The sequence below is a fragment of the Macadamia integrifolia genome, chromosome 4, assembly GCF_013358625.1.
Source record: "Macadamia integrifolia cultivar HAES 741 chromosome 4, SCU_Mint_v3, whole genome shotgun sequence".
Taxonomy (NCBI): domain Eukaryota; kingdom Viridiplantae; phylum Streptophyta; class Magnoliopsida; order Proteales; family Proteaceae; genus Macadamia; species Macadamia integrifolia.
Window position 1 is genome coordinate 20,247,245 of NC_056560.1, and position 22,449 is coordinate 20,269,693.

Sequence of the window (22,449 nt, forward strand, 5' to 3'; positions counted from 1 at the left end):
ACAATGTATTTCAATACATAGTAGAATGCTTTCAATTTTTTTATATATTAGTTAGAATGATCTGATCTAAGCATTCATGGTGTAGATTTTTTTTTTTTTTTTTTATGAGCATTCATGGTGTTTTTTTTTTTTTTTTTTGCATGCCAAATTATTATAAAATTTTTCTGTTTTAAAAAATACACTTTCCTATATCATATAACTGAAAAAATAGGGTTCATAATTGATGTTTGGTATTCAATTTAATTCCACTATCATGTTACATAATTGTTTGTTTTGCATAACTATAGTATGTTTTGTTTGTTTTAATAATGTATTTCCATTTCTAGTATGTAACTTATATATGTAGGCTAGTTACAGCTTCACACTAGCAAACTTGAGTCAACACCACAAGTATCATTTTAGGTGTTATTTTCATGAAACCATGAATAATATTTGGAATGTCAAAAATAGGATGCATGCAATAAATCAAAAAGAAAACGGGGGTCGAAACATTGGTTTCCACCAAGACAGGAAAAATCCCAAGTTTCCATGAAATTTCGACCATTTCAACCGTGCATACTCCAACTAGACCACCTGAGCGCCTAGTCGCCACCTAGGCAACGCCTTGACAACTATGGTTGGAACTTACGACATTTCCTCCCATCCTCTACAACATAAGTGATTCCCTACAAACCTTGGAGTGGATGCAAGTTGGCGTAAAGCCAAATTCCTTTCTCTTCCTTAACGCTTCTCTCTTAGGCTACCACCCTCATTCTCTTCCTTATTCCTTTTCTACCAGACCCACATTCCCTAAAGACACATTCTTGGAGTTTGGTGGCGACTTAGTACTTGATCACAACATTCCAACTCGCAGAACAGCAAAAAGAGGTACTGCCTATCCATGTATCCTTTATTAAATTTCCAAGAATCCTATAATGAATTTTCTGCACTTGCATTTTGGAAAATTTCATCATTTATGGCTGTTGTTAAATATGACTTTCTGTATGTAAGTTGTGAGTTTGCGTTAGTAGACCTTCCCAAACCCAAATTCAGTTAATCCTTAAACATTCCCAAACCCGTCCTGCACCACTTAATCATAAACCTAGTTCTCTAATAGAGAAACTCCAAATCTGAAACCTTTATCGTTAATATTTTTTAAGTGAGTTGCTTTCCCTCAATGAGGTCTTGCATCATACACTATTGAAGAATGTATAGAGTATAGACCATATTACAAAGTCAATGCATGTGAAAAGAAGTTCTTGTCTGCAAACTATGACCTAGGATTTAGATACCAAGTACAAGATGAGAGAACTCAAAATTCCCATGTGATGTAAATGAAGAATATCAACTTGCTCCAGTGGAAGAATAGACAGCTATGCAGTTTTACATATATGAACATAATTGATACCTTTCTTCTCTTATGGTCAACAGACTCGAGTGCAGTACGAAGCTTAGCTACTTGTGGAGAATCTTCTGCTTCTTCTGTTGCCAAGGTACCAGCAATATCCTAGGAAAAGACCAAAGTAGGTATCAAGAATATGGACTCTATACCATAGAACTACATAAATGCAGATAAAAGAAAACTATACATGCTTTCAAATGAACCACTTGAAAAGTCAAAACTAAAAACTTGTCAATATCACAATGAGATATGGAAGTAAGTTCACCTATCTGAAGGTGCAACTATACTTAGGAGAACTGTAAAAATACAACTCAAGATTCAATTGAGATATTGCCAAAAATTGGAACACTCAAGGAGGTCAACTATTCATTATGACTAGATAATATCATGTCCATAAAAACTAAACAATAGTAGAAATCATAATGATTGCTTGAAATTGATTACTGACTCAGTATTTTTAATTGCCACAGTGATACTGGTCAAAATTGATGTGGAAAAAAAGGGGAGAGGGAGAGGGAGAGGGAGAGGGAGAGGAGAGAGGGAGAGGGAGGAGGGAGTAGGGAGAGGGGGGGGGGAAGTGTTGAAATAGGAACAGAAAATGGGTGACAAGCTAAAGAATGGTGTGACTTATTTGACAACACTAATAAATTACACACATGATATAAAACTAAGTACAAATACTTAAAAATTAAGTTATGCAATTTCCCAGCCTATGACACCTCTGTTTTAATTTGATTGCAAATTCTAAAAATTATGAAATGAGAAACAAACATGCAATATCAGAGTTGGAAAAAAAAAAAAAACAGAAGCAACAACCTTAAAAATGCAGTAGAGATAGCACTTACACTCAAGAAATTTAATTCAAGAAACAAATTTCTTCAGAATCTAACCCACATCGTAGGAGACAGAGTCAAAGCAAAACAACAAATTACAGAAAGAACTTTCCAGTGTCATGCAAGACAGGACAATTGGAACTAAATATTTAATAGCAAGAGAATATCTATAATGCAAGCATATCTTACAGGAGAAAAATCACAAGCAGAAGGATTGAGAAGCATGGCCATGTTTGGTATCACTTTCAAATTTTGGAGTGGCACTTCCGGAATGCACTTCTACTATACATACTAGTGTCTCACAATAAATGAAAATACTCACTATATAAAAGAGAATGAGGAAGTGATTCTTAGGAAAATCGTTTGCTCCAAAAAAACCACCTCAAAAGACCCTTAACCTAAGAAATCGTAAAGAAACAAATTTGTACCAAACACAAATTCTAGTCAAAATCACCTCAAATAATAGAAAATCCTCATCACTTGAGGGAAGTGATACTAAATAACACAAATTCTACTCAAAATCAACTCAAATAATAAAAAAATCCTATATCATTCGAGGGAAGTGATACTAAATAGCACCGCAGCATCTCACGATGACACATCCACGCTCACAAAAAAGTGTTCCACAAAAAATTTATTTGAGGGATGTTAAGGAAGAGGTTGGAATTGGATATACAATAGAAAAGAAAGAAAGAACTAAAAAATTAGAAGAGTAGCTTTAAGAAGCTAGGTTTCAGCTATACCAAGTACCTTCAAGTGCTGTAATTGAGAAGTATAAACCCGCTTGGCATACTCAGACAGAAGTTGTCCTAAAGCATCAGTATTGGGTGGCAATGCTGCTCCAAGACCAGCCATCCATCCATCCATAATGGCTGTTGAAAGAAGCTCCAGCTGCCCAGTTGTTCCCCCTATGGCATCACCCCCAGTAACAGAAAGAAACTCAAAGTTCCCTGCCAGCCAAGATCTGATTTGGCGTTGCAGCTCACCAGCTGGAGTGTGAACAAAGAGAGCTGCAAGAGCCTTGTTCCCAATTGCAAAACTTTTGGCTTCTTCCGTTAGCTCCCTTAACTTTCCACCAGTAACATGCTGCCTCCATGCCTCCTGCTCATACTCAATAATCTCATAGAATAAATAACGAGATCCAATTTATTACAAGAGAACCTGGTACAATCCCAATGACAATATAAGTGGTACACAACAGCGTCCTAACATGAAAGCACCAACAGTAACTAATACAAATAATAAAGTCACCAAGAAAAAAACCATGTGCATAGTGAGCATAGCATGCAACAGTCAGTGATGATTTCTTGGAAAATGTGTAAATACACTTAGCAATGCACAACCAATAACCATACAATAAAGTTTGAGGTAGGTACCTGATCAATTCCTCGGAGCTTCAAAACCATCGATGAGAACTTAGACTTCTTTTCTTGCTTTATATTTACTTTAAATCCATGCAAGTGCTCATCAACCGGAGAGCTCCTTGTGATTGAATCATAACGTACTGGAGACCTACCAGGAGGACTATTGCCCCGACTGGAGCTTCTACTGCGACCAATAGTAGCCTTCTCTAAGAAGCGTTCAACTGGAGAAACCTGTCGGTTAAAAGGAAATAAGCCGTGCAACCCTCTCATCTCTACAAAACATGTAGGTGACAGCATATATGTAGAAATATAATGTTTAAAGTCTAAATACCTTAATGGATTGCAGCTCGGGTGATCTAGCGATCAAAGATCTTATATATAGAATTCTAACCCGAGAAACAAGCATTGTATCCATCACCCTCCTTGGCTCCATCTTCCGGATAAATGAAAATATAGCATCTCTGATTTCAGCAAGTATTTCATGCTCTCTTGCAGCCCCAGCTTTGATGACCGCAGCCAAGACCTGTAGTGTAGCAATGCAGCAGTTTTACCTTCAGTCTTGATTGCAAATCATAGGCATATGGAGAAAACATCCACTAATTGTTCATCACAATAACTGAAACAATTCATTCTATGTGATTGTTTGAAGGAGTCATAATCTTTTGGAAAACTGCCAACATAGGAACTCGTCAAGTAGTCATTGTTTCTTTTAAGGAGAATCTCATTGAAGTAGTTTCACTGAGAGGGTAAAATGAAATGTTGAACTCACACGTGGTCCCATCATAATGCAGGCCTGATTTTAGTATTAGTTTGGGTCGGGCCTTAGTTTTTGGGTTTTATTATTGTAATGGCTGAAAATTATTATTTTATTTGTGGGTCTGATGTCTAGTCCAAATTTAGGAACTTATCTTAGTTTATCATAGTTTAACATCTCGGCGAGATATCGCTAATATCTCCCTTTTTCAAAAAGGCGAGACAAGATGTATGGTGAGTTATAATTGTACCAAACTCGATTGAGATCTTAAGATCTCGCCTCTCTACTTTTTTGAAGAAAAAACACTAAGGAGCAAGGATTTTGGAGCTTTTGCTTGAGGATCTCCATTCCTACACTCATTGAAGCTTAAAGAGTAGAGAATATTACCTCCTCATCCACATTTGGAGTTACTTTAATTTTCAATGTATATGAATGTAACTCGTAATTCATCAATATTAATTGTTAAACAATTAAGTAATTATCTATGATGTCTTCTAAATTCTTAGGATTATGTTGTGTCGTGTGTTGATTGTAGAATGTGGATTGTGGGATAGAGCATACTGACCTAGGGTCCGAAGAGTCGAAGACTACTTACATAAGTTACGAAGTCAAAGTAACACTTTAGGTTTGATTTTTAAAAAAGTGATGTTTCCATTGTGTTTAGAAGGCCTAAAATAGGATAAATACCAAGTTTCAGGGGCTACAAAGACCATATGGCCACCGAGACCAACCATAGTTGACCGAGAAAAAATGCATGATCTCGGTGAGATCTCACCAAATCTCTCTCTTTTTTGGATCAGCGAGGTGGGGGGTGAGAGCGAGATTGTGTAACAAGAGTTCTATTTTAGTTATTTTGTCTAGTAAGAGTTCTATTTACATTTGGTTGTATATTTAGAGGAAGAGAGTGTTAATGAGTCCTTATAAGAGTCAACTGAGGAATGTTTACAGAATTTAAATATGTAACCACCCCTTCCAAAGATTGGGAATTTGAAAGTATTGTTTTAGTTCGTCTAGTAAGCATTGCTGGGCTGTATTCTCTCTCTTCTCTCCTTCCCCACCCCATGTTTATTCTCTCATTATGTCTTTCTTTTCTTATATATCCTCTCATTAGTTCTCCCATTATTCCTCTCTCTATCACCCTCCACAGTAGGAAAATCTCCCCTTCCTTTTCTCTCCTATTTCTCTTTGAATTGCTAAATCGATAGCCTTTATTCTCTCCTCTATGAGTTTGTTTAAACTTCTGATCCTATTATTTAGGAAAGAGATATCTTCTTTAATTTTTATCAACTTATTCTCTTTCTTCACACCCATCAACCACACTTTCTCTCTCCTCTTTTCTACCTCATTAAATTCAATTAATTAAATTATTTATGTATGATTATTATTCTGAAAATTAATTATTCCGATCTGATATTTATTCTCTTAAAACCTGACCATCAGATCATATTATTCTTTCTATTATTTCTGACCATTATATCAGATATCAGATCTGACCCATATCTAGCTGTCAGATCGAAATGCCTTCCATTCCATCAGTGGACCCATTACTCGCAGGCCAATCAGATCCTCCGTCAGATCTGATTGATCGCATTGCATCATTTTCTTTTTGAAGAATTAAGAATAGCTGTATCAAACTGTCCACTTAATATGCCAATTGCCATGGCCCACACCAGACCCTCTACAAAAAGATACCCAGCACCTTAGGAGCACTCCGGTCCTCAAATTATATTGAAGTTTTATGATGACAAAATGACCTCCATGTATTCTCTTTTATTTTCTTCCATATTCCTCCTCTCCTTCACTATTGTTCCCTAACACAGTGCAAATAGGAGTTTCCATACTCACATTAAGGGCAATTCCTTCACACCCAACACCTCACCCCATCGTCTGCAAATGACCGAAGATATCATATCACAAGTGAATCTCTTATGCACCTTAATGGGCATCTATTAAATGCACTGGTTGTCAAAATGTTACATCTGCCCTAGACTTTGATTTTTGGAAATTTGTGTATTTCAAAGGAGAACAAAAATCTTCACCATGAATGATTTGCCAAGGCATCACCCAGGCATCGCCTAGGTGCCGCTTAGGCATCCAAGCTCTTTCTTGGATCAAGATGACTACAACCTTTTTGACACTTCATGAGTTTATATTGATTTATATTCATTGGCTTAATTTTATTTTATTTTATGAATATACTTATATTATATCATATGCTTTGATTATTATATGCTGATTTTCTCACATTAGGTCATTAATAGCATAAATATATTGCATTGATATGGCTTCTATGTTACATATAAGCATAATAATATAAAATTGCCAATTGTTATATTACATATGGTCAAATGCTGCATGCCCAGTATGGCCATATACTGCATGCTTAGGCATAGTTGTCACGGTGCCAAGGTGATGGAGAGGGTCCAAAAACAAGGAGACACCAACAAGGCGTCCAAGTCGACCAAGGTGCCTGACCAGTCAGACCAGCAGCCTACTAGCCAGCATAGTTGTCACGACACCAAGGCAAACCAAGTCCTCAGAGGGCTGCCTAAGCACTTAGACAACAAGTCGCCCGCATTAAGGCCAACAAGTGTTATTTTTATTTTTCCTCTGTTATAACAATAATTTTTATGCTACATATATGATGAGCACATTTATGTGTGAAATCTAGGGTAGTAAAACATGCATTTTACATATTTAGAATGGAGCTACCTTGGGTTATACTCTCTTTTTGCAGATTTTATATTTTCAAGGCCTTAAGAACTATCGGGCGCTATATCTCCAATTTTCCACGTAAAGAGGTCCTGTTTCTTTTCATGGTTGCGAAGAGGACGAAATTCTGAGCAAGATGGACGTGTTCAATTAAAAGTACACATTCGTTTGGTCAACCGTACAAGTGATTATTCTTTTCAGGCCAGAAAAAGAATAATGGATCAGAACTGAACCGAGATGCAAAACCAACCCATCCGCAGTTGTCCCAGGGGTACAAAGAATATTCCAAATGCCAACAAGGATCGATGGACCACACCCTTAAGTGATTGAAGATTCATTTTTGGTAACAACAACTACCTAGCGTAGTTGATGAGTTGTGTGAAAAATCTCTTCCTTATTAGGTCTCAAGTTCGAACCTCTTGGCTACCATCTTTTGGAGATTTTTTTTGAAAGATTTTCTCTTTCCTACTCATCACTTAAAGCAAGGAGGTCGGCCAAGAGGGTTGTGCGCAAGTTGAAGAGAAAAAATAGGAAAGGAAAAAAAAAAAAGACAAGGGCATAGATGGAATTTCCCATTAAAATAGAATATTGTCCAAATCCAAACAAGAAAAATTGGCCAAGGGGTGTTTCTTGTGCAAGAAGAGAGAGAAATAGAAAAAGGGAGAAAAAATAGGGAAAAAGGCAAGAAAAATCATGGGATTTTAGATATAGGTGTTTCTCCACAAGCTTTCTCTCTCTTCTCTCTCCTCCACCTCATCAACAAGATCAAAAAAAATCTTTTTTTTTTAGAAGCTAAAATCGTTAGCTTCCCTCCCCCATTCTCTATATAATAGAATCAACACAAGGGGAGGAAGCACTTCATTCTTCTTCTAGGTTTTTTTTTTTTAGTTGCTCTCTCTCCCCCTCTCTCTCTTTAGTTTTAGTTCTTCTTTGTTTTTGCTTTAATCATTTTTGTAATAGCTTTTTTTATTTCAATTAATGCAATCACTCTTTTATTTTTATTCAGCCTTTTCTGTTTATGATTTATGCAATTGAGTTATAATTTTTAAGTTATAGTTTTAGGCTTAGATCTAGGTGACAAGATCAAGCGCCGTGGAGCATCTCTTTTTCAAGTTTAGTTTTTTTTTTTTTCAAGATTTTTTTTTCTCCAAGCTTAGAAATTTCAGATTTGGTTCATTCCAGATCTGGTTTTAGGGTTAGCAGTATCTCAAATCACCCAAGCTTCCAAGTTCAAGCATTGATTCAGGTAGAGAGGCTTCTTCAATAGTCTTCTCTCCCCCCTCTCATTCCCTCTTCTGACTACCCTTTCTTTCTTAATTTAAGATTTTAATTTCAGTCGTTACATTATTGCTATCCCTTTCCCCTAAGGTTCATGGCTAGTGTATGTCTTGGCTTTGCCCCTCCTAACCATAGAACCATCATTTTATTGTTTTTAACTTAATTGTCTCCCTTAAAGCCAAGTAGAGTAATCCTTGTAAGAGTGACTCTCTGGTCAAGTAGGGAAGCTCATATTATGATGCATCCCTCGGGCTAAGTAGAGAAACCTACTTGTGAGCCTCTCTCTAGCTTTGTCCCCTTTCTTTTACTTTATTTTTATTTCAGTATTTTTTCCTTCATTACTTTTTAATTTCGTAGGGTGTTTATATTCAGTTATTTATTTTTTTAATTTTAATTACGTGGCTTGCGTATTGAAATTCTTAGATGACGAATGGTTCGGACACTATTTTAAATATATATGTTTAGGACAATAGTTAGGATTAGATTATAACCATTAATTGGTTCACTTTTACATTATTAAAAGAAGAAAAAAATAAAGTGGTTGCTCTCCCTGTGTTTAACCCGTAGCTACACTGATCCGTAAGCCTGCGGTTACATTTTAAATCCTAACAAGTTTTTGGCATCATTGCCAGGGAGACAGTTCCATGTTATTTTTCACTTTCTTTTGGTAAATCGGAGTGCTTTGTTTGCTTTGTTTTGTTTTTTTTTTCTTTTGTTGAATTCCTGAGAAGAACAACTTGCAATAATAGTTGTATCAGTGGAGGTTGCCATGCCTCACAGTATGATAAAGACAGGTTTCGGCCTATAGTAGTACCTCAGGAATTAACCTGAGCAACCCCGGATCCTGCTGGTAAGCTCCCAAAAAGCCAAAAAAAAAAAAAATCAAAAAAAAATAAAAAAGATCATAAAAAAAGGTTTTGCTATCCATTCTTTTGTGCTTTTTTCGCTAGAAGGTCAGAATATGTATTAAAAATAGAGAAGAAAAGGAACAAAATATAATACAACCTGAGAACCAGAAGCGAGCCTCCACCTTCGGCATTTCCATTAGCGAAGATTCACTACCACTATCTCATAAATCTAAATCTCATTCTTCCTACCTCATCTAAAAACAACTCGCTCATGATGCGATGAGGGTGGATTACATTGTCAGAAGAGGTCCTAGTCTTGGCTGCATCTTTGGCCAAATAACCCGCAATCGGATTAGCTTCCCTATAACAATGTGAGATCTTCCAAGCAATGCTATTTAAATAGCTGAGAAGGTGGCTCCATTCCTGACAAACGAACCAAGGAATAAGCCTATGGTGGAAAATGCCAACCGTTGCAGAGGAATCTGACTCTATCCAAAGGTGATTAAAATTGCTTTCGTGAGCAAGAGAAATGCCCTTAATTATACTCTGAATCTCAGTCGAGAAACTGTCAGTGACACCTAGAAAAATGTGATAGTTGAACAACATTCTACCATCATGATCTCTGAATACACCTCCCCCTCCTGCATGCCCTGGGTTGTCTAAAGAACAGTTGTTTGTGTTAAGTTTCACCCAACCACGCATGGGCTTGCACCAATGAACTTCTAGGATAGGATTTGAGCATTGAGAGGACATAGAGAGATGCAGTCTTCTGCATAGGGTAATGTCCTCAAAAGATCTAGGATAAAATTTTCTGCTGCTGGATAACAAGTGGATGTCCCCTTTAATATTGCTAAAAATTATGTCTAAACTTTTTTTTGTCCCTTCAAAATGCCTTTGGTTTCTTTCTTGCCAGATTGCAGCTAGAGAAGAGAACAAGGCGATCACCCAAGCCTCTTTGAGGGGCCAATTTTTAGTTTTGTTTTTCTGCCAAGACACCAAATCAGTTATTGAAGCTTTAGAAGACCATGTCAAGTTAAAAAGACCAACAATCATTCTCCATAATTCAGAGGAAAATCTGCAATCAAGAAACAAGTGGCATATGGATTCAGAGTAGGAGCCACATAGGTTACAGCGAGATGGGAGATGGATACCCTTTGCTTGAATTTGGTCATCAGTTGGGATTTTCCCATAGATCAAGCGCTAACCCAGAATGGATAGGCTTGGTGGAATATGCTTGCTCCATACAAAAGAGGACCAAGGAACCTTGGGATTAGAGGACCTCAAGCCATTCCATGCCGAATTGACTGAGAAGGTCCCCATAGGGTCTATGCTCCACACGCATCTATCCTCCATAGGGAGAGAGGGCAGCTTGATGGTCTCTATCCTTTGGAAGATCTCTGCAAGAAAATCAGATTGCACTGGAGGCAGCGCCTAAGACCTATCAACAATAAAGTCATCCACAGTTTGATTAAGGTTTGAGAAAAGCCCTTCGTTCAACTCAGAGAGAACCCCTATTGGTTTAGGCCTAAGCCAGTTATCGTTCCAGAAATTTATTTTCCTTCCGCTACGAATGATCCATCTCTCATTTTCCGAAATAAATCTCCACATTCTTCTTATACCCGGCCAAATGGAAGTGCGCCTATAAGAGCGTCTAAGAAGGCCTGAGTGAGATAAAAACCTTGCTCGAAGCAGTCTACTCAGCTAGGAATCTTTTGCCTTGATTGACCATGCTAGTTTGACAATTAGAGCCATATTAACCTCACGTAGCCTTCTGATGCCAAGACCCCCCTCATCCTTGGGTTTACAAATTGTATCCCATTTGACAGTGGTAGCCTTAAAAGATTCTATCTCACTAGTTCATATAAAATTCCTTATCTACTTTTCAAGATTCCTGATTAAGGGAGTAGGCCACCAGTAAACTGAAAAGTTGTGCAATGGCACTCCAGAAATGATAGACTTTACAAGCCCAACTCTCCTTGCCATGGACAAAAGTTTGCCCTTCCAGCCAGCCATATTGGCTTTAATTTTGTCCATAACAGGGAGAAGGGAATCTATTTTCACTCGGCCTTGGAAGATCTCAATGCCCAGGTATTTTATTGGGAAGTTGCAGCAAAGAATTTCCAACTCTTCTGCAATTCACTGCTTCCTTATTGAAGGAATTTTCCCCAAGAACAACTTGCTTTTCTCTAAATTAAAAAATTGCCTAGAACATTTTTGATAGATAGCAGGAAAAGACTTCAAATTTCTAATGTACCTCTTAGAAGCATTCATGAAATGAAGACGTCATCGGCAAATAAGAGATGAGTAGGGACATCAGCACCACGAGGACCTGATAGAGGCTTTATCTGAGATTTAACAGCTAAGTCACTCATGCCATGGTAGAGAACCTCTTCGGCAATAATGAATAGAATGGGGGAGATGGGATCTCCTTTACGAAGCCCTCTGCTGACTTCAAAAAAACCCACAGGACCGCCATTTAGCAGCACTGAAATCCTGGCCGACTAAAGCAAGCTATGAATCCAGCCAATCATTTTTTTAGAGAAACCAAACCGTCTGAGCACTTGGAATAGAAAATCCCAGGAGATAGTGTCAAACGCATTTCTGATGTCTACTTTGAGGCCAAGATCACCCCCTCTAGAGGTTTGCCCCATTAAGTTAGCCAATTTCGAGGCTAGACAGATATTTGTCTGAATAAGCTTCCCTTTCTGAAAGGCTCCCTACTCTTGCAAAATAATTTTTGGAAAAACACTAGAGATACGAGGGGCCATGATTTTAGATAGGATTTTACAAAAAAAATTCCTCATACATAATGGACGGAATTTGTCGAGAGATTTGGCCCCCTCCACCTTAGGAATTAATAACAAGAAATCATTATTAATACCATGGGGAAGAATACCTGATGAAAAAAATCCCTTGACTGCTCTGTAGAAATCATCATGGATTATATCCCAGCATTTTCTGAAGAATGCTCCGGTGAAGCCATTAGGGCCTGGACAGCTGTCCGGATCAAGGTCCCACACCGCTCTCTTGATCTCCTCTTCAGAGGGAATGGCATCCAGCATCTCCTGGTCTGAATCCTAAAGAATTCTGGGAATGCACTTAAAAATATGGGGGTGATCCTCCAGGTCTACTTTCTTGTGAAATGTCTCATAAAATTTTGCCAAACAGGATCCCATCTGATCTCGATCATTGATATCAACTCCATTCTCAGTAGTGATGCATCTAATAGTGTTTCTGGATCTCTTGATCCTGGTCATGACGTGAAAAAATCTGGAACACCTGTCCCCTTCCTTAAGCTATCTGACCCTGGAATTTTGAAACCACAATTTCTCCTGGTTTTCCATTGCTTTCCAGTATTTAGTCTTGGCATCAGCTTCCTAATAAAAAATCTGCTCAGTGAGGCCCTCTTCCTCAATGCTTCTCTGAATATTCTCCAGCTTAGCCTTGGATGTAATCACCTCTTGATCTAGATTAGGGAAGGCTTCCCTAGACCAGGATCTAATGATAGGCTTTAGAGCCTTCAACTTCTACACAAAGATGAAAGGGGGGGGGGATCCTGTGAAGCTATTACGCCAAGCTTCTTTTATCACATCTAAAAATTGAGAGTGATCCATCCAAAAAGTATTTAGCCTAAAAGGGCAGTTTTTGGGCTTAATAGAAGAACCCGAGCAGGCCATCAGAGGAGCATGGTCTGATGCAACATGAATCAACACCTTTTGAATGCAATCGTCAAAGACCTTCATCCACTCTTCATTCACAAAAGTTCTATTGAGAACCGCAGCAACATTACCCCTTCTTTGGTTATTAGTCCAAGTAAATTTTCTTCCCGAGGAAGGGATTTGGATCAAAGCTAAAGCATCTACCATGGCGGCGAACTCAGAGGCTACGCCAACAGAGAATCTTCCTGGCCCTCTTCTCTCATGTTCATAGAGGGTTGCGTTAAAATCCCCAATAATCATCTCGGTGCTCCCAAACCACCTGAAACTAAATCCATCCACAGAGACCTCCTTTCTGCTCTGAGGCATATTGCGTGCACCACAGAGACATCAAGCATTCTACCATTCGACTCCACCTGGACTGATAACTACTGCTCTGACATGAAGGATATCAACGGGTTCATGAGCCCTTGCTTCCACATGATCCAAAGGTTAGGATGCGCGTCAGCCCTTTTATTATGAATAAAATCAGTCGCAAAACCAATTTTACTAAAAAGGCTTTTTGGGAATTCATTCGTAGCCACCATTGGTTCGGCCATACAAATGATATCAAGACAATTCTCATGGGTTATCTTCAACAAGGAAATCCTAGCTGATGCCTTCTTAATTCCGCGAACGTTCCAGAAGAGGACTTTCATGGACGCCTAGATGTTGGGATTTAGTCAAATCTAGCTGGTCGACCCACTTTCTGCACCTGTTTTCCCTTCTTTCTTTGCATTCTAACCTAGCCTTGCTGCCCCTCTTCCTTTGCCACAGTCGCTGAATCTACCATTGTAACAGCCTCGTGAGCATCGTCACGATTGGCACCAACACGGGTGGCAACACGAGTGCTCCTGCACACAGTCTTAAGGTGTTGATCGTCGACATCAGGGCTGCTACCATTCCAGGATCTAGAGGTCTGATTAATAGGACCTTGGGTATGCCCAAGATGGACCCACTGCTGCCTGACCCGCTTCTGTACTCAAACTGAGCACAACCTCCAGCTGAGGATCTCCATACGGATTGTTAGCAATTTCAAAATTTGAAATATCATGTTAACTGGAAATCCTATTATTTATGGAAAGAGAATCCATGTTAGAGCCCAAAGAGAAGGTCTCCTTGATGGAGGCGTCATATCCTCCCTAGGAGTCTCCACGCCCCCACTTGCCATGTTTAAGGAGCTTTCCAAAATAGGAGAGTGCTCCCTAATATTTTCTCTCTCCTCCATGGCTGGTTCAGCAACTCCCAATGCCTCCTCACTACCACCGTGTAAGGTGGCCTCATCTTCACCAGCATCACGAGCATCCCCTTGCTGAGATTGATGTGAAGAAGAAAAGGTGGAAGGCACCACCATTCCCCTAAGAGAGTCATTGACATATACTACTCCTGGGACTCCTTGATTAGGCTCCATCCGATGAGCTCTCGAGTTTGCTATCTTCTTCTCTCTGCAATCAGATAGGACATGTCCCACTTTTTTACAAAATCCGCACTGCCCCATTGAGTCCTCGTAGAGCAATTCCTACTCAAACCATAACAGGTTCACAGTTCCTGGTTACCATCGCTCTACTTAAATTTCCTCAGGTCTCATAGATCCTGCATCCGTCTCCACTAGGATACGAGCATAGTTCCCTTACATTACAGTCTTCGTGTGATGATCAAGAGCCACCGGGCGGCCCGCAACCTTAGCCATTGTCAGTAACACCTTCTCGTGCCAGTATTCTAGAGGCAAGTCTGGAAACCTCAACCAAACAAGATCTTTTTTAACTGGTTTTTCATGTATACTGAAATCTGGGCACTAACGTTGAAAACGCACGAGCTACCCTCCCACCTTCACAGGGCTTCTCTTCCAGATGGATGCCATTTTTGCTTCTTTCTTAAACTAAAAAATAGTAAACCCTTTACCCATGAGCACCATCTTGATGTAACCCTTGAGATTCCAGGATTCATGTGCTTCTTTTCGAATATCGTCCATAGAGAGGAATCAAAAATTGAGTCTACCGATAAGGGCATATCGATACCTCCCTAGACGATCCTCATATGTGTCTTGAGGTACAATTACCTTTGTTGAGGTTCCTACACGGATAGAGTCAGGGAGATTATCAACTTCGGGCAGGATGCTCCCTACGGCCTTTGCATATGTTTTCTTAGGGATCTGGGCAGCAGGTTGTTCATCACCACCAACCACCGCAAGGGAAGGGGCAGCAGCGAGTGGCTCCTTCCCTTGGTTGCCTTCTTCCGCTTGAGCACCTGTTTCCATAATGTTAAAAGAGGTCAACCAAAGCTGATTTCTCATGTTCCTAATACGTCTTCCATTCTTTTGTGCTTGTCTTACTCTAGTTGTGAGTAGTTTTCTGTTGCATGAGTGTTAAGTGGGTACGTAATACTAAGAATTGGTTAGAAAGAAGAGATCCAACAAGTAGTGACCCTATACTTTTGCTCTCTTTAAAACCTTTCAATATGGGAGATCAACATCAAAACCCTTCACCTAAATCTCTGAAAGATAGGTTCTACCCTGCTAGAACAACCCAACCTTCCTGCATAGTTCTACCACAAGCCCAAGGCAATAATTTTGAACTCAAATCTTAATACATCACTATGTTGCCCCACTTCTATGGGTTGACCTCTGAGGATGCTGTTAAGCTTATGTTTATTACTTTTGTATTGAAAGACCAAGCTGAGAAGTGGTTGTATGGGTTACCCATAAATTCCATAACCTCATGGGAACAGTTCACAGTTGTCTTCCTTAAGAAGTTTTTCCCAACTCACAAGACCAATAAGCTTAGAAATGATATCCTTCAGTTTAGAAAAAAACTTAGTGAGTTCTTTTCCAAACTTATGGAGAGATTCAAGGATCTACTCCCAGAATGCCTCACCATGGCCTAGACTTATGGCATTCATATCAAATAATTTATGAGGATATTGATTACCCAACTAAATAAATGATAGAGTCTATGTGCCCTGAGGGATTTACATCCTTTATAGATGAAGGAAAGGCATAGGAATTCTTACTTGACTTAGCTGACAAAACCCGTGAGTGGGAATCAACCCAAGAGAGTGAAAGAACCATAGGAGGAAAATGATATTTTGTAGATGGAATAGTAGACAAGGAAGCCCATTTGGATAGCCTAATCAAGAGGATTGTGGATATTGTTCCTAGAGAGCCATCATCAGTCAATTTGGCTAAGATTTGTGTTTGGTTCCAGTCCCCTGGACATGTCATAAAAGAATGCCCCAACACCTCTGGGGGCATTTCTAATGATAGTGTTAATGCCTTATACCAGAATAATCCATATAGTAACACCTACAACTCAGGATGGAGAAAGCACCCAAATTTCTCCTAAATCAGGGCAACCAAGCAGGGCCTTCTAATTTCCATAATCAAGGTCAACCTAGACCCCAAAGGCCTCCCTTCGCACAACAATCTTTTTCCCTAAGTACTTTTTCTATATCAAATGTAGGACTTCAAGCTAGTTTTCCTAGGGCCCCTCTCCTATCATCTTATCAGCAATCCTCTGGGTTTACCAACACTGAAGAGGCAAGTAGAATAAGTGACTTGAAAAAAAAATATGACCCTCCTTATGACAAGTCATCAAAATCTTACAAGAGAACTCACCCAAGTTGTCTCAGTTATGCGTGAGAGCGAGAAGGTCAGACCCAATAAGGATCCTTTAACCAATGTAATGTTGTTTATGCCCTTAGGAGTGGTAAAGAGTACTAATAGAGTGTTCCTAAATCTTCTCCATCTATTACTCCTGTTAACTCTCCTTCAGTTGATGACATAAGTGTGCCTCTTGTTCCGGGTTCGTCTGTTGAACCTAAAGATTCTTCTGAAACTAAAGATGATTTAGTTAAGGAAACAAAAAATGATTCTTCTGAAAAAGGGCAAATCCCTAACAGTCATTATGTTCCTCCTGTCCCATTTCCTAATCGTTTGGTAAACAAAAAGAAGACTGCTTCCATAGATAAAATTTTAGAAGTCTTCAAAAAGGTAGAAGTGAACATCCCTCTTTTGGATGCCATATCCTAGATCCCCACCTATGCAAAGGTACTGAAAGATTTGTGCACTCACAAACGTATCAGTAGTGTGCCCAAAAATGCATTCTTGGCGGGTAACATTAGTTTCATAATTACCCAGCCTATAGCAGCCAAATATAAGGATCCAGGGAGCCCTACCATAGCTTATGTCACAGGCAACACCTACATTGAGCATGCCTTACTTGACTTTGGCTTAAGTGTGAATCTTTTACCTTATCATGTGTACAAGTAACTAGGATTGGAAGAATTGAAAGCCACTGAAACTACTCTTCAGTTGGCAGATAGGTCTATTAAGATTCCTAAAGGGATGGTTGAGGATGTCTTACTAAAGGTGGAGGAATTTATTTTCCTTGTTGATTTCATTGTGTTAGTTACCAAGCCCTTCTCAACCAAGGATGAGATCCCAATAATTCTAGGAAGACCATTCTTGGCTACTAGTAATGCATTAATCAATTGTCGGAATGGTTTCCTAAGGTTATCTTTTGGTAACCAAATTGTTGAGTTTAACATGTTTAGGATAGGCAAGCAACCACATATGGAAGAAGAGATCAATATGCTTGAGAATTTTCTAGATTTTTCTGATGATTAAATTACCAAACTTTGATATTGATTTTGATTTAGAATTCCAAGAGTGTATGGATGAGTTGGATGATAATAGTGAAAATTTCTTTTCTAAAGTCTTGAGTCTTCACACACTTGTGGAGCCCTTAGGACCCCTTTCCAATTTTATTCCGAAACTTTTCATAGTTGAGCCCCCTAAGCTAGATCTTAAGGAGTTGCGATCTAATTTGAGGTATGCTTTCCTAGGGCCTGACCAGATTCTTCTTGTATTAATTTCTTCAAATTTGACTTATGGCTAGGAAGAGGAGTTACTTAAAGTGTTAAAAGATAATAAGGAAGCCCTAGGTTGGACCATGGCTGATATCAAGGGTATAAGCCCTTCTATTGTGCAACATCATATATGTCTTATGGATGATTCCAAACCATCCATGGAACCCCAAAGAAGAGTTAACCCAGTGATGATGGAAGCCATTAAGAAAGAGATCCTAAAGTGTTTGGATCATAGAATAATTTTTCTTATTTCTGACAGCCAATGGGTAAGGCTAGTTCCCGTAGTGCCTAAGAAGTCTGGTGTGACTGTAGTTCCCAATGCCAATAATGGACTAATTCCAACTCGTGTCCAATTAGGGTGGAGAGTGTGCATAGGCTATAGAAAACTTAATGTGGCAACCTAGAAGGACCACTTCCCATTGCCATTCATTGACCAGATGTTAGAGAGGTTAGCTGGACATGAATATTATTATTTTCTTGATGGATATTCTGCCTATAATCAGATCCCAATTACTTTAGAAGACCAACATAAGACCACTTTTATGGAACATTTGCTTATAGGCTTATGCCCTTTGGGCTTGGTTTTGAATTGGAAGAAATGCAATTTTATGGTTAAATCTGGTATTGTTTTAGGCCATGTAATATCCAAGGAGGGAATTAAAGTAGATAGAGCCAAAGTGATTTAATTGATAATTTATCACTTTCTCAATCTGTTAAGGACATCCGATCTTTTTTAGGGCATGCGGGCTTCTACAGAAGATTTATTAAGAACTTTAGTCAGTTAGCCCGACCTCTCACTTCATTACTTGTCAAAGATCAAACTTTTGAGTTATCTAAAGAGTGCCTAGAATCTTTCAAGAAACTTAAGAAGGAGTTGACCAATGCACCCATTATTCAACTACCTATTTGGACTGAATCTTTTGAATTGATGTGCGATGCTTCGGATTTTGCCATAGGAGCGATTTTGGGTCAAAAGATTAATAAGTTGCCCACTGTCATTTACTATGCTAGTATGACCTTAAATGATGCACAACTCAATTATACAATCACTGAAAAAGAATTTTTAGCTGTTGTGTTTGCATTAGAAAATTTTTGATTCTACTTAGTTGGTTCACATGTGGTGGTGTATACTGATCATTTTACTCTTAGATACCTAGTTCAGAAGAAGGATGCTAAAGCCTGTCTCATTAGGTGGGTTTTACTTTTACAAGAGTTTGATTTGAAAATTAGGGATAATAAAGGAGTTGAAAACCTAGTTGTAGACCATTTATCCCAGCTTTCTAATTCCTTGACTGTCGATTCTCCAGTCAATGAGAAGTTTTCACATGAACAGTTATTTGTTGTGTCCAGTGAACCATGGTTTGCTGACATTATTAACTTCTTAGTTTTAGGTGTGACTCCGGATCACTGGTCCACTCAAGATAAATATAGGTTTCATTCCCAAGTTAAGTACTTTTTCTGGGATGATCCTTATTTGTTTAAGATATGTCCAGATCAGATTATTTGACGATGTGTTCCTGATCATGAGTAACATTCCATTTTATCTTTTTGCCATGATCATGTATGTGGTGGACACTTTGGACCTAAGAAGACTACCTTAAAGGTTCTCCAATAGGATTTTATTGGGACACTCTTTTTAAAGATGCTTTTGATTTTTGTAAGGCTTGTACCGCCTGCCAGTCTTTTGGCTATATCAATAAGAGAAACATGATGCCCCTTAACCTTATTTTGGTAGTTGAGATCTTTGATGTATGGGGCATCGATTTCATTGGACCATTCCATAATTCCTTTAAAAAATTTGTACATACTTTTGACCGTTGATTATGTTTCAAATGAATAGAGGCCATACCTTGTAAATCTAATGACCACAAAGTGGTGGTCCAGTTTCTCTAAGAGAACATTTTTTTCCTGCTTTAGTGCACCACATGTAATAATTAGTGATAGGGGTACTCATTTTTGTAATCGGCCTTTTGAGGCCTTAATAAAAAAGTATGGGATCACCCATAAGTTATCTATCTCTTATCACTCTCAAACTAGTGGCCAAGTGGAGGTGTCTAATAGCAGATCAAACAAATCTTGGAGAAAAATGTTAATCCTAACCGTAAGGATTAGTCCCTTAGGCTCATTGATGCCTTATGGGCCCATCGGACTGCATTTAAGATCGAGCTTGGTCAGTCTCCCTACCGTTTGGTGTATGGGAAAGCCTGTCACTTACTAGTTAAGTTGGAGCATAAGGCCTTTTGGGTCATTAAGAAGCTCAACTTTGATTTGTTGATGTGGGAATTCATAATAGGATCCAACTATTTGAGTTGGAGGAACTTAGGAATGATGCCTATAAAAGTTTTAGGATTTACAAAGAAAAGACCAAAGCTTTCCATGATAAGCACATTCTGCGCAAATCTTTTACAATTGGTGATAATGTCTTATTGTACAACTCTCGCATGCATATTTTCCCTAGTAAGCTTAGATCCCAATGGGATGGCCCGTTTATTGTCCATTATGTATATCTCTATGGGCTGTGGAGATTCTAAATCTAGGAACAAGGGTAATTTCAAAGATTAATGGTTAGCGTTTGAAACTGTTCCTCAAGTTTCCTACTATTAGTAGTGAAGAGGTCATGGATCTCCATGGACCTCTTTACACTGATGACTAACTTTTAATCAGGTATGACCCCCTTGCATTGTCTTTCGCTTTTAATTCTTTCTATGCTGTTTTGTTTGTTTTTCTTTTTGTTTTTGAGCTTGCTAAGGATGAAATCCTACTTTAGCTTTTGGCTAATGATCATACCATTCAGTTGCTTGATGTATAAAAATAAAAGTTTTGATTAAGGTAGCCTTTTGAACGTATAAAAACCTTGTTAAGAAGAAAGAAACAAGCTTGTGTCTTAAGATGGGACTTTCGTTTGAAAGATAAGAGACCCATGTTTTATGGTGTTGGACCATATGTAGTTTGTGGGTTTCTTGTACTTTTGATTTGGAGTTAAGACCTTCTTTTTAATTTGGCATGAGTTGACAAATGCACAATTAGAAATGAAGTGTGAAATGTGGTATAAAGAAGAATAAGAATTGATTCCTTTGGAACTAGACAGGGCATTGCGCCCCCCGAACGTGGTGTCTTGATCAAAATTCCTAGGGAGGAAACTTCTGAAAGAATTTTAGCATCACTGTCTTTGTGGGCATATGCAAAAAGCGAAGCTACATAGTAACTTGGGTGTCTGGTGTTTGCTCCACCTTTCATTTAGGCCAAAAGTAGTGGAGTAGAATAGAGTTTATTAAGCGAAAAAAGAAAAAAAATGTGCAAATGTCATTAATGCTTGGTAACATGTTTGGTCAAAAACACTCCAATGCCTTAGTCATTGGTTCTTTATTTCTTCACAAGTGATCTTGCCTTAAGATAACGACGTTTTGGAAGAGACGAGGTGAGTTCCAAATTAAGAAATATGCTAGTGCCTGGAATTGATATGGGGTAATAAAAGTGCAAGTGTTGGGGTCCCTTATAAGATGAATTATATTTGCTCCGGATCAGTATGACCCTTACCTTTAGCTAAGGTTGGGATTTGTTTATTCTAAATTTTGGATGTATATTCATTGCAAACACCCACGAGACATAACTCGTTCACTAGGGGTGACCTAAGGGCTTAAAGGCTTGTTACACATACTAAGTGCAAACCGTGATTCCTACGATAGTGAGTTAGGTTTTTTATTTTTATTCTTTTCCTTTTTGTTTTGCTCGAGGACTAGCAAAGTCTAAGTGTGGGAAAATTCTGATGAACACATTTATGTATAAAATCTAGGGTAGTAAAACATGCATTTTATATATTTAGAATGGAGCTACCTTGGATTTTGATGAGCACATTTATGTGTGAAATCTAGGGTAGTAAAACATGCATTTTACATATTTAGAATGGAGCTACCTTGGGTTTTACTCTCTTTTTGCAGGTTTTATATTTTCAAGGCCTTAAGGACTATCGGGAGTTATATCTTCAATTTTACACGTAAAGATGTCCTATTTCTTTCCATGGTTGCGAAGAGGACGAAATTCTGAGCAAGATGGACGTGTTCAATTAAAAGTACACATTCGTTTGGTCACCCGTACAAATGATTATTCTTTTCGGGTCAGAAAAAAATAATGGATCAGAACTGAACCAAGATGCAGAACCAGCCCGTTTGCAATTGTCCCAGAGGTACAAGGAATACTCCAAATGCCAACAAGGATCGATGGACCACATCCTTAAGTGATTAAAGATTTGTTTTTGGTAACAACAACTACCTAGCTTAGTTGGTGAGCTATGGTGTACAAAATTCCCTTGCTCACCAAGAGGTCTCAAGTTCGAATCTTATGGTTGTTTTTTTAGAAGATTTTGTTAAAGATTTCCTGCTTTTCACTCACTTAAAGCACTAAGGGCATGGAGGGGATTTCCACATCAAGTTAGAAGCAAGCAAAATCGTGGAAGCAAGAAGAGAAGAAAAAGAAAAAAAAAAGGAAAGCAAAATCGTGGAAACAAGAAGAGAAGAAAAAAAAAGGAAAGAGAAAAAAAGGGGAGAACCAAAAATTGTCCAAATCTTCTCTCTCCTCCACATCATCACCAAAGATTGTCCAAATCACACAAAGAAAGAAAAAAAAATCGTCCCTAGGAGAGAGAAAAAAAGAAGAAAAATAAATTAGAAAAAAAAGGAAAGAAAATAAGCAAAAAATTTTAGGAAATTTCTCAAAATTTA

At 38.5% G+C, this 22,449-nt stretch overlaps 1 protein-coding gene and 1 non-coding gene across 2 annotated transcripts in view; both read right to left on the reverse strand.

Annotated features, from left to right (window-relative positions):
• Positions 1-22,449, reverse strand: part of LOC122075486 (kinesin-like protein KIN-14B) — a 104,887-nt gene that overhangs the window by 9,753 nt on the left and 72,685 nt on the right. The window contains exons 17-20 of the mRNA XM_042640523.1: positions 3,910-4,101; positions 3,591-3,809; positions 2,965-3,315; positions 1,388-1,486 (exon numbers count right to left, since the gene is read on the reverse strand). Coding sequence (XP_042496457.1) covers positions 1,388-1,486; positions 2,965-3,315; positions 3,591-3,809; positions 3,910-4,101 — 861 coding nt within the window. The remainder of the gene's footprint in view (positions 1-1,387; positions 1,487-2,964; positions 3,316-3,590; positions 3,810-3,909; positions 4,102-22,449) is intronic.
• Positions 15,641-15,746, reverse strand: LOC122077625. The gene has a single exon (XR_006139872.1). It is a non-coding gene; the product is annotated as a small nucleolar RNA R71 (small nucleolar RNA).